The sequence below is a fragment of the Petaurus breviceps genome, unplaced genomic scaffold (assembly GCF_028583685.1).
Source record: "Petaurus breviceps papuanus isolate PSGF00001 unplaced genomic scaffold, PetGlider_PUasm1.0 90994, whole genome shotgun sequence".
NCBI lineage: Eukaryota > Metazoa > Chordata > Mammalia > Diprotodontia > Petauridae > Petaurus > Petaurus breviceps.
Genome location: NW_027187393.1, coordinates 1,194,225 through 1,211,090, shown reverse-complemented (window position 1 = coordinate 1,211,090; position 16,866 = coordinate 1,194,225). Strand labels below are relative to the sequence as shown.

General features: G+C 38.7%; 2 protein-coding genes across 12 annotated transcripts in view; one reads left to right on the top strand and one right to left on the bottom strand.

Annotated features, from left to right (window-relative positions):
- UIMC1 (ubiquitin interaction motif containing 1) overlaps positions 1–16,866 on the top strand; it is a 142,986-nt gene that overhangs the window by 54,423 nt on the left and 71,697 nt on the right. For 10 of the 11 annotated variants that reach the window (XM_069077613.1, XM_069077615.1, XM_069077616.1 and 7 more), the window contains 2 exons: positions 10,244–10,368; positions 14,564–15,706. In XM_069077613.1, the coding sequence (XP_068933714.1) occupies positions 10,244–10,368; positions 14,564–15,706 (1,268 nt within the window). The remainder of the gene's footprint in view (positions 1–10,243; positions 10,369–14,563; positions 15,707–16,866) is intronic. The other variant, XM_069077620.1, reaches the window with a different exon arrangement.
- On the bottom strand, positions 12,025–14,555 carry LOC138153495 (small ribosomal subunit protein uS14-like). The gene has a single exon (XM_069077623.1). The coding sequence runs from the start codon at positions 12,770–12,772 to the stop codon at positions 12,602–12,604; it is 171 nt and encodes a 56-aa protein (XP_068933724.1). The 5' UTR covers positions 12,773–14,555; the 3' UTR covers positions 12,025–12,601.

Sequence of the window (16,866 nt, the reverse complement as noted above, 5' to 3'; positions counted from 1 at the left end):
AACTCAGTAAGATAATTCTTTAGTAATTTAGTTGGGATGGCATTACATAAATAGGTAAAATTGTCATTTTAAAATTTACATTGGCTTTACCTACCCATGAACAATAAATAATTCAGTTATTTAGGTCTAACTTTATTTATATAAAAAGTGTTTATATTCATATAGTTCTGGTGTCTGCTTTGGCAGGTATTTTATACTGTCTAGTAATTTTAAATGGTCTAAAATAATATGGCCGACACAGTGTACTTTCCCTATTTTTCTCTTTTGTTTGAATCTATTTTAGTTTAAACTTTGTCTGAGATCATGATTACTACCCCTGCTTTTTTTGCATAAAAAATTTTACTCCTGACCTTTATTTTATGTTTGTGTTATATCTCATTTTTGTAGCATTTTCTGAAAGCAGCATATTGTTGATTTCAGATTTTTAATCTGTCAGTTTCCATTTTATGTGTAAATTCATTCCATTTACATTCTAAGTTATAATTACTTGTATATTTTCCTCCTTCCTATTTTTTCTCACTGTCCTTCTTACCCTATTTCTATCCCTCCTCATTCAGCTTTACTTCTATTTCCTACCTTCCCCTCTTATTCCTTAACCTACCTATGACTCCAAGAATCCCTCCCTTATCCTCTCCCCCCCATCCACTTGCTGTCTTGTTTCTTTCTGAATTTAGAAGACTTAGATCTTTTAGATTTATATGTTGTTCCCTCTTTAAATATATTCAGCATTTTAATCATTTCAGCACTACCCGCCCTCCTACCCTTAGCTTCTTCTGTATCAATTTTTCCTTTTCTGCCTCATTTATATGAGATAATTGCTCTTTTATAAAAAGGAGCACAATCTCTGTGCACACACTCACATATGTATTCATACGCCAATATACCCTCCTATATAGACATATATATATATATGCATTTCTATTCCCTTCAAGTAGTCTCATACTAAGAAAAGTTTCATAAGTTACAATGATTGTTTTCCCATGTAGGAATGTAAATAGTTCAACTTTGATAAGTTCCTTATGATTTCTTTTCCCTGTTTACCTTCTCATGCTTCTCTTGCTTCTTGTATCTGAATGTCAAATTTTCTATTCAACTCTGGTTTTTTCATCAAGAATTCTTCAAAGTCAGGCAGCTAGGTGGCATGGTGAGTAAAAGTGCCTGCCCCAGAATCAGGAGGACCCAAGTTTGGTTCTGGCCTCACATACTTAACACCCACACCCACACAAAAAAACTAGCCATGTAACCTTGGGCAAGTTACTTAACCCCAATTGCCCTCCAAAAAAAAAAATTCTTCAAAGTCCTCTATTCCATTGAATGCCCATATTTCCCCTTGAAACATGATACTCAGTTTTGCTGGGTAGGTGATTCTTGGTTTAAATCCCAGCTCCTTTGACCTCTGGAATATCATATTCCAAGCCCTTCAATCCCTCAGTGTAGAAGCTGCCAGATCCTGGGTTATCCTGATTGTGTTTCCACAATATTCAAATTGTTTCTTCCTGGCTGCTTGTAATATTTTCTCCTTGCTCTAGGAACTTTGGAACCCGGCTCTAATATTCCTAGGAGTTTTCTTTTTGGGATCTTTTTCAGGTGGTGATCGGCGGATTCTTTCAATCTCTATTTTGCCCTCTGGTTCTAGAACATCAGGGCAATTTTCCTTGAGAATTTCTTGAAGGATGATTTCCAGGTTCTTTTTTTGATCATGGCTTTCAGGTAGTCCAATAATTTTTAAATTATCTCTCTTGGATCTGTTTTCCAGGTCAGTGTTTTTTCCAGTGAGATAATTCACATTGCCTTCTATTTTTTCATTTGTTTGGATCTGTTTAATAGTATCTTGATTTCTCGTAAAGTCACTAGCTTCCATTTGCTCCAGTCTAATTCTGAAGGAATGATTCTCTTTAGGGAGCTTTTGAGATTCTTTTTGGCAAATTCGGCTTTTTAAGGCATTCTTCTCCTCGTTGGCTTTTTGAGCCTCTTTTTTTTTTTTTAAATAGTTCTTTATTATTGTTTTAATTTCCTCTTCATTCGTAGTGAATACACCCTTTTAATTTTTTTTTTTAATGAGCAATCGGGGTTAAGTAACTTGCTTAATGTTACATGGCCAGTTATTTCTGGGTGTGGTGCTAAGTGTCGAAGCCCGGATTCGATCTCCAGGTCATTCCGACACTGGAGCCAGTGCTCTTATTCGGTGAGCCACCTGGCTGCCCCTTTTTGAGTCTCTTTTGCCATTTGAGTTAGTCTATTTTTTAAGGTGTTATTTTCTTCAGTCAGGTTGTTGACTCTCTTTTCATGATTTTCTTGCATCATTCTCATTTCTCTTCCCAATTTTTCCTCCACTTCTCTTATTTCGTTTTCAAAAGCCTTCTTAAGCTCCTCTATGACCTGTAACCAGTTCATTTTTTTTTTTGGAAGCTTTTGGTACAGGAATTCTGACTTCACTGTCTTCCTCTTGTTCCATGCTTTGATCCTTTTTGTCCCCAAAATAGGAATCTAAAGTCAGGTTGCTGTGCTTGCTTTGCTTCCTTTGGTTGCCACTCAATTACTTGAATTTTGAGCTTTTTGCCACAGTAAAACTCTGCTTCCAGAGAGGAGAGCTTTGTCCCAAATCACTGGGGTTTTTGCACCTGCCGGAGCTATTAATTAGGTGCCCTCTCAGAAGCCTCTACACGCTCTGGCAAGCTGGTCACATATGCCAGGACCTCCACCCTAGACAGCAATCCAGATCCAAGCAGGTTAAAGCAAGAGCAATTACCCCTCAGACTGGTGCTTGGTCCCTCTATGATTTGCAGGCCCAGAGCTCTGAAGCAGCCACGTGGCTGCAGTCACCGCGTCTCAGGCACTTCTCCCTCCAGGAGCAGAGTCCGCACCATACTCCCAGACTCCCTGTTCCCGAAGTCTACACTGACATCTCACTTTGTCTTTGGCATTTATGGGTTGATAATTCTGGAAACTGCCACAGCTGCTGGTGATCTAGCCACTGGTTGTGGCCACCCTGAGGCTAAAACTATGGGCTCACTTGGGGCTGGGTTCAGCTCTCAGTGTGCTCCACTGGCCCCTTCCTTCTGGCCTGCTGGGCTGTCTTCAGCGGGAGATTTGTTTCTCTCTGTTACTTTGTAGATTCTGTAGCCCTAAAGTTTGTTTAGCTTCATTTTTTATAGGTATTTGAGGTGGTGATGGGGGGAGGGCAGGGAGTTTTCTTGCTTTTACTCTACCATCTTGGGTCTTCCCCCTCCTCAGTCTCTCTTATTTGATTTTTAAAGTCCTTTTTAAATTCTTCCAAGAAATCTTTTTATTCTTGGGACCATTTGACATTTCTCATTGAAAAAGGAGTGACTTTTTAAACTCCATTATCTTCCTCTGAATATGAACCCAGATCTCTATTCCCATAGTAGCTGTCTATGGTTGGGTGTTTTCTTCTTTGCTTGCTCATTTTTATTTTTTCTTTTTGTTTTATTTTGTTTTTGCAGCTATTAGTGTGATCAGATTCTAGTCCTGAGGTAAGGGGAATAATGTCCCAAGGCTTAGGTCCTTCTAACTGTTATTTTCTGAGGTCTGTCTTGAGGCTCAACCACAGCCAGCAGTGTCCCTGCCCCTCTGCTACTGTACACTCACCAGATATGAAAGGTTCTTCTTATTGAACTGCCAGACACCCCCACACTGTCTGTGGAATGCTGCCTCTTTATCCTAGCTGCCCCTGCGACTTATCTGTTGTTTCCACAGAGTTGGCCTGGAAGTGTTTGTACTTCACTAGGGCCAAACCTTTAACACTGGAGGTCAGGTCTTTTCCTGGGCTTTTCTTAGGTTGTCTTAAGAGAACAACTGTCTTACACTGACCTTTTGTTTATTTCCACTGCTCTACGTTTCCTCTGTAGCAGTGTTCAGTCTCTTTCTGTGGAAGAAATTTGGAGAGCTGAAAATTTTCTGACCTACTCCATTGTCTTTCCAGAATCTCCTTTCTAGTATATTTTTACTGAGTGTCTCCCATCCCTTCAGTACTTTTTCTTCTGTGCCTTCAGATGCTAGCCTTTCTGGCTTTTTTCAGTACTCACTCAAATCCTACTTTGTTCAAGGAGACTTTTCCTGACCCCTCCCATCTCTTGGTCCTTTCCTTCTGATACAACTTTCCATTTATACTATATATGTATCTTGTATGTAGGTCATTTTTTACATATTGTTTTCCCCATTAGAATGTTAATTCCATGAGAGCAAGAACTGTTTTTTTTGCCTTTCTTTGTATCCCCTGTAATACCTGGTGACATAGTAATACTTAATGTAAATAAGTACAGATAATACAAACAAGAAAGAAAATGCTTGTCCTCAAGATGCTTACATTCTAATGGGAGAAAACTACACATAAAGGGGAACTGGAAAGGATTGGGGAGGGGAGGAGAGATAGAAGTTTGGAAATGGTAGAAGTGATGTAGTGATTCTAGACAAAATAAGGTTTGCCTGAATACAAGTCATTCCCCAGTTAATAAAATAAATGGTCAAAGGATATGAACAGGCAGTTTTCAGACAATGAAACCAAAGCCATTTATATTCATATAAAGATGCTCTAAGTTACTATTGATTAGAGAAATGTAAATTAAAACAGCTCTGAGGTACCACCTCACACCTGTCAGAGTGACTGATATGACTAAAAAGGAGGGATGATGGAGGTGATGTGGGAAAACTTGGGACACTAATTTACTGTTGGTAGACTGTGAACTGATCCAATCATTCTGGAGAACATTTGGAACTGTGCCCAAAAGGCAATCAAACTTTACATACCCTTTGATCCAGTGATTTCAGTACTCATTATATATCCCAAAGATATTTTTTTAAAAGGGAAAAGAACCTATTTGTGCAGAAATATTCATAGCAGCTTTTTTTGTAGTGGCTAAGAATTAGAAATTAAGAGGATGCCATCAATTGGGGAACAGCTGACTAAGTTGTGGTATATGATTGAAATGGAATATTATTGTGCTGTAAGAAATGATGAACACGATGATTTCAGAAAAACCTGGAAAGACTTACATGAACTGATGCTGAGTGAAAGAAGCAGAACCAGGAGAAAATTGCACATAGTAACAGCAGTATATGATGGAGAACTGTGAGTAACTTAACTATTCTTAGCAATACAGTGATCTAAGACAGTTCCAAAGGACTCGTGATGAAAAATACTATACACTTCCGGAGAAAGAACTGATGTCATCTGAATACAGACTGAAGCATACTATGTTTCCTTCTTTTTTTCTCCTTTTCCTCTTTTCTCTCTTTTCCCTCCCTCCCTCCTTTCTTCTCTCTCTCTTTCTCTTTCTCTGTCTCTGTCTCTCTCTTTCTCTCTTAATATTCCTTTTTCAAGTTTTCTTCCACAAAATGACTAATGAAACTTTTTTACATAATTGTACTTGTATAAACCTTTATCAGAGTGTGTACTGTCTCAGGGAGGTAGGGTGCCCCAGGATAGATTTTGGAACTCAAAGCTTAAAAAAACCCCAACAATAAACCAAGATTAAAAGTGTTTTTACATGTAATTGGGGGGGAGAGTATTAAAAATGAAAAAAAAATAAGATTTGCTTATCAAAACCTGGCATCTCAAGGGCAAAGTCCAAGGTTCTTGTAAGCAGGAGGAATTGAGCGTGATGGCCAGAATGCAGTCAACTTAGTTTGGAAATGTTGGTAACTGGAGCTGATCTGTGTTTTAGGAGTTTCATTTTGATAGTCCTATAGAGGATAGATTAGAGAGGGAAGAAATGAGAAGCAGGATGACCAGTTAGGACTCTTTTAAAGTGATGCATATGAGAGGTGATGAGAGCTTGAATAGAATATAGCTTGTATAAATAGTGAAAAAGAATTGTATATGGAAAAAATTGTGGAGGCAGAATTGACAAGGGTTAATGTGGAGAGTAAGCAAGAGGGGAAAATTGGTTGGGAACCTGGGCGATATTGGAGGATTCACTCTCAAGTGAATTATGGAGGTTTGGAGGAAGAATGAGTTTTGGGGAAAATATAGTGAGTTGTGTTTTAGAAATATTGACTTTGATAGTCCTAAACTGGGGTTTAGTCCAGTGGTCATCATTTGAATGCTTCTAATAACTGTTCTGGTATAGTGTTAGGATGCTGGTAGTTTAGGAATGCAGTTCAGGAGAGAGATCAGGGCTGAATATACACACTTATGTGCATATATACGTGTATATATTTTAATGTATACATGTATGTTATGGTAATAGATGAATTATGTCTGTGGAAAATGCCATTTCAATTTAATTATTTTCTTTCTTGTATAAATTTATCATCTTAGAATATCATTCTTTTTTCTTCTCAGGTTGGTTTTGCCAAACTTAAGTAGTTATCTAAATTAAGCCTGTGATTTTATTTTTAAATTGCAACTTAATGCTTTCTTGTAGTTGTTACCTTCAGTTTAGTGTTTATGATAAGATTATTAAAAGTTCATATCACAAGGTAGATGTAGAAAGGGACAGTTGATTTTAGACACATTACTTGCAGGACCCATGATTTTTTAAGTGTGGAGTCCCCTTCCAGTGATGGTCAACAATCTCACTGTGCTTTAGTGGATGATTTGCTATTGCTAAAAACTGAACAAGTATGTTACTATGGCAAAGGGCTTACCTTGGATTTTCTTCAGCCATGCCAATGGTAGTGCATAAGCTAGATAGATTCTTCTACGCTCAAAAACTTTGACTACAATCTTGGCAAGAGATAGTTTACAAGAGATAGTTTACTTCCTGAGGGCTAGCCATGTTAAAACTATCTCAATAATAGGTTGGCTACTTTGGAATGAAATCTTTGGCCATAGCAGCCCATTAAACAAAGAAAAGCATAAAATAGACCTTAGTCTTATAAGACTTCTTCTATCTACATTTAACAATGTCAGAATGTTGGAAGGCTAAGTATCACAATTTTTAAGACTATAAACTAACAGCTGTTGGAATGTGTGATATTTGTTTAGATGTTAAAGAGTAGATTTACTAGAAGGATTGGGACATTCAGATTAGTGAAATTATAAAGCAAAAGGATGTTGATTCTCTATGCAGTGATTGCTTATTGTTTGTAAAATCTCTAGGTTTATTGGTTGCAAAATAGAATGAGATAGAGAAATTCTTTGGAGAACTCTCTAGATTAAATTATACACTTTTATATTTGGTGACTGTGCAAAGGTGGGTATAGCTAAGTACTGCAAAAAATATAGCTTAGGGGTAAGGAGTAAGAGGCTTATAAGACTTATAGACTACACAGACTATATGTGACTATCACATACACTTTAGAGAAAAGAATCATTAGACACTAGATATGGAAAGAAATACACAATATCTCCAGAAATGAAATTAATTATAATTTAATGGCTGGGAAACAACTTGTTACTAATATGGGATTCATTCCTGAATCAGTTGACTGTGTACCATCATACCATTGATCTGTGGGTTTTAAAAAATTTTTCTACTTTTGCTTTACTTTTATTGATAACTTTTAATTTTTATATCACCTTTAATTCCAAATACATCCCTCCCTCTCCTATATTCAACAAAACATCCTTTGTAACACAGAATAAAAAAGAAAGAAAAAGGGGCAGCCAGGTAGCACAGCGAGTAAGAGCACCGGCTCCAGTGTCGGGATGACCTGGGGATCAAATCCAGGCTCAGATACTTAGCACCACACCCAGAAATAACTGGCCGTGTAGCCTTGAGCAAGTTACTTAACCCCGATTGCTTAAAAAAAAATCAATAAATAAAAATTTAAAAAAAGAGCAGTTCAGCAAAACCAGTAACAGATTAGCTGTATTTGACATATGTGGAATATTCTTTACCTGTAGCTCCCTATCTTTGTAAAGAAGGGGGAGAAATACATGTTCCTCACTCTTGGCTGGGGCCAAACTTGTAGATTTGTTGGAGCAAAGGTTAAAACTAGATGGAAAAAAAAAGAAATTTTTGTGTGACTTTACAAACAGATTGATAGAGCATCTCCATGGCACAGTAGATAGAGCACTGTGCTTAGAATCAGGAAGACTTATCTTCATGAGTTTGAATCCAGCCTCAGACACTTACTAGCTTGTGTCACTGACCAAGTCACTTAACCCTGTTTGTCTCAGTTTGTCATCTGTGAAATCAACTGGAGAAGAAAATTGCAAGCCATTTTAGTATCTTTGCCAAGAACACTCAAAATGGGATCAAAAGGGGTTGGACGTGACTGAAACAACTGAATAATAATACCATATAAATTGAGGGTGATGAGGGCACTAGAAAGGAGATGCAAAGATTTCCAAAATTATACTCCAGAGTAGACCACATCTTTACAATAACAACTGACCAAATGGCATGAAAAACACAAAATCCTGGGTCTTGATTGGGTAGAGTTTAATGCTTCCTTGGTGTTCATCCTCTGACAAGGTATCTTCTCATGCATATATGTCAGAATAATACAAGATACATTGAAAGTTAGAACAACAGAGAAAACTGCATTCAGCAATGCTATGAAACAAGGGATAAAATAGATATATGCTCACCAGAAGTATTCCTTAGTATTGTGGTGCATGTGGTAGAATGCTAATTCAATTCAAATAAAAGCTGTATTCTCTATGAATCATGAATTCTTCCAGGTGCTCCTGTTTGTAGATGACAGTGTGCTGATTTCATGAAGTTCTAGAACATTGCAGAACCTTCTGCAATGAAATGAAAGCAAAAGAATAAAATACATTCATTCAATGAGATAATCATTCAAAAGAGTTTGTCCTAACTAGCCACAGAAAAAGAAAAAAAGTGGATGAAAAATAAGTACTTATGCTGGTGAAGTTGGAAGGAGAGCCTGTAAAGCTTGTCCAATATGTTTATCTTGGACATTGATTGTAAAGGACAATGATTTGGCTCGAGAATAGGCTAGGTGAAGAATTGGGTTGCCTTTAAGAAATTACATAGTTATTTTAATAACCCGAAGCTTTTTCCTAAACAAAGTTTTTTTTTTTTAACTATGTTCTTCTGGTGATATTGTATGACTTCAAGTCATCAGATACTGTAGTCTGAATTATTAAAGTTGAATATCATTCAGAGGTCGTTGTAGAGGACATGGACAAGCTACAGTACATTGTGAGGAATTTTGTAGGACAGGTGGCTGTATAAGATGTCATTAGAGCAGTGTATAAGTAGAAAAAAATGGGCTCGTCACACACATAGTGAAAGCAAGAGATAGATAGCCTAAGTGCTTCATTGGTATTCATGAAATATCTGCAGAGCTTGGGGAAAGCCTCTAGCACATTGTGCTATAGCACAAATGCAGAACAACAATTTCTTTTGGCAGATTTTAAAAAATCATCAACAATGGAGGATCAGACATTAATTCAGTATGTACTAGGACTTCCATTAAAGTCTTTCTCTGATACTCATCATCATCTTCATCATAGCTAGCATTTATATAATGCTTTAAGATTTGTAAAATGTTTTGCTTATGTTGTCTCATTTGATTTTAACAAGTACTATATGAAGGGGGTACTATTTTTATCCACATTTTGCAGATAAGGAAATTAAGGCTGAAAGATTTTGTTACTTACATGAGGGTCACATAGCTAGTAATGTCTGAGGTAGGATTTGAGCTTATCCACCTGTTTCAAGTCTACTATATCTACTACATCTAGCTATTCCTCATAGCATGGAAACAAACCTAAGGAAAATTCCCTAGGTTTAAAAAAATTTTAGGATTATTTTTGTCTTTCACTCTGGTGAGTATATAGAATGAATGAAATTTCAGAGTAGGAAAGTATGGATAGGTTGCAATTTGCATTATTGGAGGGAAGGAATACACACATCATTGATGTCTTCCTTTGAAGCATTGTAGTTGAAAAACCTGAAACCTGGTGGCTTAATCCTATGCAGATGAGCCTTTCCAAAATTAGCTAGGCTAGTCTTCCAGTGGCACACAGGCTCTGTCTCTAGGATTTTACTTGAAATGTTTCCAGCTTTGCTTGAGTTTCATGGGCATAGTTTTTGAGAGTTCAGGGTCAAGTCCATGCTGTGGTAAGGTAATTATGGAGGACTTAAAAACTAAAACTATGTGAATGTAGAACATGATATAGGGGAAGGAGCCCAGACCTGGGAGGCAAGAAGCCCAGAATAAAGTTCTAGACGGATGGAAATTGTAGTGTTTGTACCTGACTGGATTAGATGCACCCTGAGGTCTCCTCCAGCTCCTAATAATCTGTAACTCCATTCTTTACATTAAACAAATACATGATTTATATTTTCCATTTAACTTTCAGAGATGACAGAAGATGAACAGTTTGCTTTGGCTCTGAAAATGAGTGAACAGGAAGCACAGCAAGTAAATGACCAGGTGGAAGAAGAGGAGGAGCTCTTAAGGAAGGCCATTGCTGAGAGCCTGAATGTAATTATACCTTTCCTTAAGAAGTTTTAGTGGGGTTAGACAGCTATATTCTTTTACTCCCTCAGTCACAGACTTGTGACTGGAAAGAGTATAATCTCTACTATTTCCTAAAATAACAAGGAGCAGTTTGTAAATCCACATGAGAAAGAATCTGTGAGGCACTCAGGTTAAGCATCATTTGAATTGTTATTAATTTTTTTTCAAATGCTTTATTAACTTCTGATTTACATCATTCATTTCTGCCAGATTTTGAGTTACAAATTTTCTCCCCGTTTTTCCCCTACCCACTGCCCCAAAATAGCAGTCCCACAGTATATCCCCTCCTCCAATCTGCTCTCTCCCATATTTTCTCCCATACCCCTTTTGACTTTTCCAGTGCATCTCTATGCCCCAGTGCCTGTGTATCTTATTTCCCAATTACATGTGAAATAGTATTAATAATAGTACATATATATCTATATCTATATCTATCTATCTATCTATCTATCTACCTATCTATCTATCTATCTATCTATCTATCTATCTATCTATCTATCGAGTTCCAGATTCATTCCCTTCCTCCCTTGTCACCCACTCTTACTGGGAAGATAAGCAGTTCAGTATAGGTTGTACATGTGTGGCTAATGCAAAACAACAATATAGTAGATATATTGTAAAAGACTGACTATATTTCCCTCCCTCCAATCCCACCTTCCACTTGTTCTATTCTCTACTTTGATCCCATCCCTTTTCAAAAGTGGGTGCTTCCAACTTCCCTCCCCGCCAGCCTGCTCTCCCATCATCTGTCCTCTCATCCCCTTCCCCCCCTACTCTCCTGGAGGGTGGGATACCCTATTTAGTGTGTATTTCATTCCCTCTTCAAGCCAAATTCAATGGGAATAAGATTGACCCACTCCCTTTTGCCTTCCTATTCTTCCCCTCCATTGTGACCATTTTCCTTTGCCTCTTCTATATGATAGTTTACCCCATTCTGTCTCTCCCCATCTCTTCTCATTATATTCCTCTCTCACCTCTTAATTTCCCCTTTTAAGTATCATCCCTTCCTGTTAAATTGGTCCTGTGCCCTCTATATATGTATACCTGTAAACATATATACACACATTCACATATGTATTCATATGCCCATATACCCTCATATATAAACATATATATATTTCTATTCCCTTCAATTACTGAGAAAAGTTTCATCAGTTACAATAATATTTTTTCCTTGTAGGAATGTTAATAGTTCAACTTTGATCAGTGGCTCATGATTTCTTTTCCCTGTTTACCTCCTGGTGCTTCTCTTGCTTCTTGTATCTGAATGTCAAATTTTCTATTCAACTCTGGTTTTTTCAGCAAGAATGCTTGAAAGTGCTTGAAGGTCCATTCCACTGAATGACCACATTTTCCCCTGAAACATGATACTCAGTTTTGCTGGGTAGGTGACTCTTGGTTTTAATCCCAGCTCCTTTGACCTCTGGAATATCATATTCCAAGCCTTTTGATCCCTCAGTGTAGAAGCTGCCAGATCCTGGGTTATCCTGATTGTGTTTCCACAGTATTCAAATGTTTCTTCCTGGCTGCTTGTAGTATTCTCTCCTTAATCTGGGAATTCCAGAACCTGGCTATAATATTCCTGGGAGTTTTCTTTTTGGGATCTTTTTCAGGAGGTGATCGGTGGATTCTTTCAACCTCTGTTTTGCCCTCTGGTTCTAAAACATCAGGGCAGTTTTCTTTGAGAACTTCCTGGAGAATGATTTCTAGGTTCTTTTTTTGATCATGGCTTTCAGGAAGTGCAATAATTTTTAAATTATCTCTCCTGGATTTATTTTCCAGGTCAGTGGTTTTTCCCATGAGATATTTCACATTGCCTTCTATTCTTTCATTTATTTGGATCTGTTTAACAGCATTTTGATTTCTCATAAAGTCATTAGCTTCCATTTGCTCCAGTCTACTTCTGAAGCAATGATTCTCCTCATTGAGCTTTTGAGATTCTTTTTCATCTGGCAAATTCGGCTTTTTAAGGCATTCTTCTCCTCATTGGCTTTTTGAGCCTCTTTTGCCATTTGAGTTAGTCTATTTTTTTTTAATAACTGAGGATGACCTTTTTAAATTATATTTGCAAATTAACATAGCATGTACAACAGGATCAGATCTTTAGGTGGATAGATCAAATAGTTGTCCAGAATCCAGTAAAATGGTAGTCACTGATGGTCAGTGTAATCACTGAAGCAAGATCCATAAATATAACTTAGTCCAACTTGATGAAGCTGATGTCTTTCGCATACTGCCAGAAGCACTGGCGGCACATGTTCAGGCTGTACTTGCATATCAGGCCATGCTGGTTCGAAGAGACGCGGCACGACCGAGACTCCTGGCCGAATTTGTGAGGATGGCTCCAGTAGAGCTTCTGGTGACCCATGGCGCCACTTGCAGAGTCCAGAGACAAAAGCGAGTTAGTCTATTTTTTAAGGTGGTGTTTTGCTCAGTCAGGCTGTTGACTCTCATTTTGTAATTTTCTTGCATTGTTCTCATTTCTCTTCCCAATTTTTCCTCCACTTCTCTTATCTGCTTCTTAAGGTCCTCTATGGCCTGTAACCAGCTCATATTTTCCTTGGAAGCTTTTGGTGCAGGAGTTCTGACTTCACTGTCTTCCTCCTGTTCCATGCTTTGCTCCTTTTTGTCCCCCAAATAGGAGTCTAATGTTGGAATCTTCTGTCTGCTTTGTTTCCTTTGCCTGGTCATGTGTCCCCTTAGTCACTTGACCCCTGGGCTTTTTGCCACAGTAGGACTCTGCCACCAGACAGGGGAGCTTTCGTCCCAAACACTGGGGTTTTCTCAGCTGCTGGAGGTATTAGATGGGTGCCCTCTCTGAGGTCTCCACACTCTCTGGCAAGCTGGACACACACCCCAGGACCTCCACCCTAGACTGCAATCCAGATCCAAACAGGTTAAAGCAAGAGTGATTACCCCTCAGACTGGTGCTTGGTCCCCCTACACTCTGTAGGCCAGGAGCTGAAGCAGCCACATGGTACTGGCTTGCTTTGCCGGAGTCTCAGTGGCTTCTCGCCCTCAGGGCAAAAGCCATGCACTCCCAGTTACTGGGTCCTGAAGTCCAGACTGCACTGACCTCTCACTTTGTCCTTCACATCTATGTGTTGATAAATCTGGAAACAGCCACAGCTGCTGCTGATCTGGAGTCCCTCCAGAGGTAGGCTGGTCAGGCCCGCCCTGGGGCTAAAGCCTCAGCATGGGGCTGGGCTTGTCTCTGCTGTGATGGCCAATTCCTGCTGGCCTGCTGGGCTGTCCTCAGTGGGACTTTAACTTCTCTGTGTCATTTTGTGGGTTCTGCAGCTCCAAAGTTTGTTTAGAGTCCCCTTTTTACATGGATTGGGGAAGGTGGAAGCCGGAGCAGCGGGGGAGGTCCTCCGCCATCTTGACTCCGCCCCGAATTGTTATTAATTTTTGTATTAAAGCATTTGATCTATAGTTTTTTTAGGCTGTTGTAGAAGAAGAATAGTGTTCAATAACAAATACTTTTCTACTTTAGTGTGATATCATGGAAAAGAAAGATTGATAGACTTGGAGCTAAATGATCTGGCTTCAAGTGTAAACTCTGGCACTTAATAGTTGAGATTATAGGCAAGTAATTTAACATCTTTAAGCCTCATTTTCCTCATCTGTTAAATAGGGATAAAAAGTCCCTACTTTAGAGGGTTGTTATGAGGAAAAGTCCTTTGCAAACTATTAAGTTAGTAGCTCTCAGTACTCTTAAAATAAGGGTATTTGGTATAAAGGACTAAAAAGAACAGGACACAGGGTGGCATCTTCCTTTAGAGAAAACAGAGAGTAAAAATTGGGGTGGGAGTTAGTGAAGACAGGGAGATGGGATAAAATGTAGAGATTAAAAATTAGATTTGGTAGTTTTTCTGAATATTCAAATTATATTCATATAAATCTGTATTCTTAATATATGGATATAAACTCTCTAGTGGATAAACACAAATTAAATGAAAAGATATGGAATGTAGTTGGAGATAATAGCATTCCTAAGACATCATTTATGTCAGTCAGCACTGGTTATTGAGAAAAGATTGAGGCTCCAGATGGAGAGGAGGCACTTATTGTAGTAGTATCCTCTGTTTTTTTTTTTAATGCTCCTCATGTGCATCTGCATTAAAGATTTTTTGGTGGGTGGGGTATCTTATTTCAGAGTTGCCAGCCTTCAGATTCTTCTACTACAAGCCCTGCACCTTTGCTTACTGTATTACCTGCACAGTACCACCAAGAGAAACCAGTGGTTTCTGAGACTGCTGAACGCTTGTTTGCTTGTCCTGAATCTCCACACTCATCTGTCATGTCTCTGTCACAGGGATCTCAGTCTGAACAGACAGAAATGCCCAAAAGCCCTCTGGTGATGCTGAAGAGATTAAGTCAAGAAATAGTTGAAAGCTCATTATTATCAAGCATAATTTTATCTCAAGAAAAGAGTCAGCCTTCGCTTAAATCCAGTGAGGCACCTTTATCACCTATGTTAAGTGACTCTAGTGATAATTTATCAAGTCCTCCTGGTGAAAAACAGTTTGTCCTGAGCCCTACCTTTTCTCGAATACCTATAGGAACATGGCAGCTGGTACCTCGGAAATTGTTTGCAGACTCATGTGTTAGCCAAGAGGAGGAAGTTGAGGGAAGAGAGAAGTGTTTGAATCACAGTGGAAACTTGGAAATGCAGCCACTCGCTGACAGTTCAGGAACTGGAGATAAATCCATTCAGCCAATTCTTGAGAGTAAGAGCTCTAACTTCTTTGACAGTGAAACTACCCAATTCTCCGAGGATACAACGTGTAAACAGCCAGAAAAAAATAGTAGACTACACTGTGGTTCTTTCATGGCTTCACAAGGGAAAGAAAAGACATCTCAACTCTGTCTCCCTAGCACAATTGATGTGAAGAGTCTGCAGGAGGAAATTAGAGGCACTGTGCACTATTACTGGGGCATCCCATTCTGTCCTATTGGAGTGGACCCTAACCAGTATACTAAGGTTATTCTATGTCAGCTTGAGGTTTATCAGAAAAGCCTGAAATTGTCTCAGAGGCAGCTTTTTCAGAAAAAAGAGTTTGGCGAGCCAGTATTACCCAGCTCTTATTCCCTGCTACAAAAGGATCATGATGAGGGAGAGCAAGCCAAAGGAGTAAATGAAGCGATCACAAAAGAGATAGGAAATAACACAGAAGCAAGGAGAGAATCAAGGTCATCCACCTTGCGCCGAAAAAGTAAGAATCCCCACAGGAGCCCATTGCAGAGTTCAAAAGAAAAGCCTATGTTGGAAGAAGAACCAACAACCAGTCACCATCAGGTAAGGATCAGGAATGTCAGGGACAGGGGTGGTTTACCTACAGGATGAACAAGAGTATGGGTTAATCATAACCTGCTACTTTGTCCCTTAAAGGGAACTAGACAGGGTGGCCAGGTGGCACAGTGAGTAAGAGCACCGGCCCCAGCGTCGGGAGACCCGGGGTCAGTTCGGGCCTCAGATACTTGGCACGCACACAGAATAACTGGCCGTGTAACCTTGAGCAAGTTACTTAACCCCAATTGCTTTAAAAAAAAAAAAAGGAACTAGAAACCTAGTATTGTTAAATTAGCTGGGACTTATCACTTCTTTGGTAATCACTGTCTTTACCAGCTTGCTTTATAAGAATCTGGAAAGATTCCTGGAAAGGAAGTGAAATCTTCTTCCTTCATATCCTGTTCCCAAAGTTTTTTCGATACTATAGAATCAAAGAACTTGAGAATTGGAAGGGACATTAGAGGTTGTCTGGTCCAACCTGTACCTGAACAAGATACATTCAACAAGTGATCATTCAGCCACAAGTTGAATAAATACATTCAACAAGTGATCATCCAGCCACTACTAGAAGATACTTTTTTTTTTTTTTCCAGAAGGGAAGTTTAGATACAATAAGATATGTTACCTGATAGTACTCTGCAACCCGGAGATATCTCTTTAAAGGAATAAATTAACTCCAGAATAGTTAGCACTTAAGGGTTTATTGTTATTCACATTATGGACTTGAAAAATGCTAGGGTTTGCATGCTGAGAAGAGCAGATTAGTTCAAGTTTCCTATTCTGAAGGCAAAAATTGGGCAGTAATCTTTGAACATCTACAAAAATATTTGAGGGCCAGTGACTCCTTAGAAGGTCTGTAGCTCAAAGAGCAGAAAAGTTTCATAGGCTGTAGTGTAGTGTAGGGCTTGGAATGGGAAGATCTGGGTTGAAGTCCAGTTTTCTCTCCTCTTTGGAATGACCCTAGTCAGTCATATCCCTTTTTGTACTTCAGTTTTCCTGTCTTCATAATGTTGGAGTTTGGATTAGATTGATTGCTGAAGCCCCTTCCACTATTAATATTCTGTAAATGACAGAATGGCAGAATTTCATTTTCTCCATTTGTCTTAATTTTTTTCTTAACTTGGGGGTTCGGATAAAATATTAGAGAAATAGATAAAATACATGTA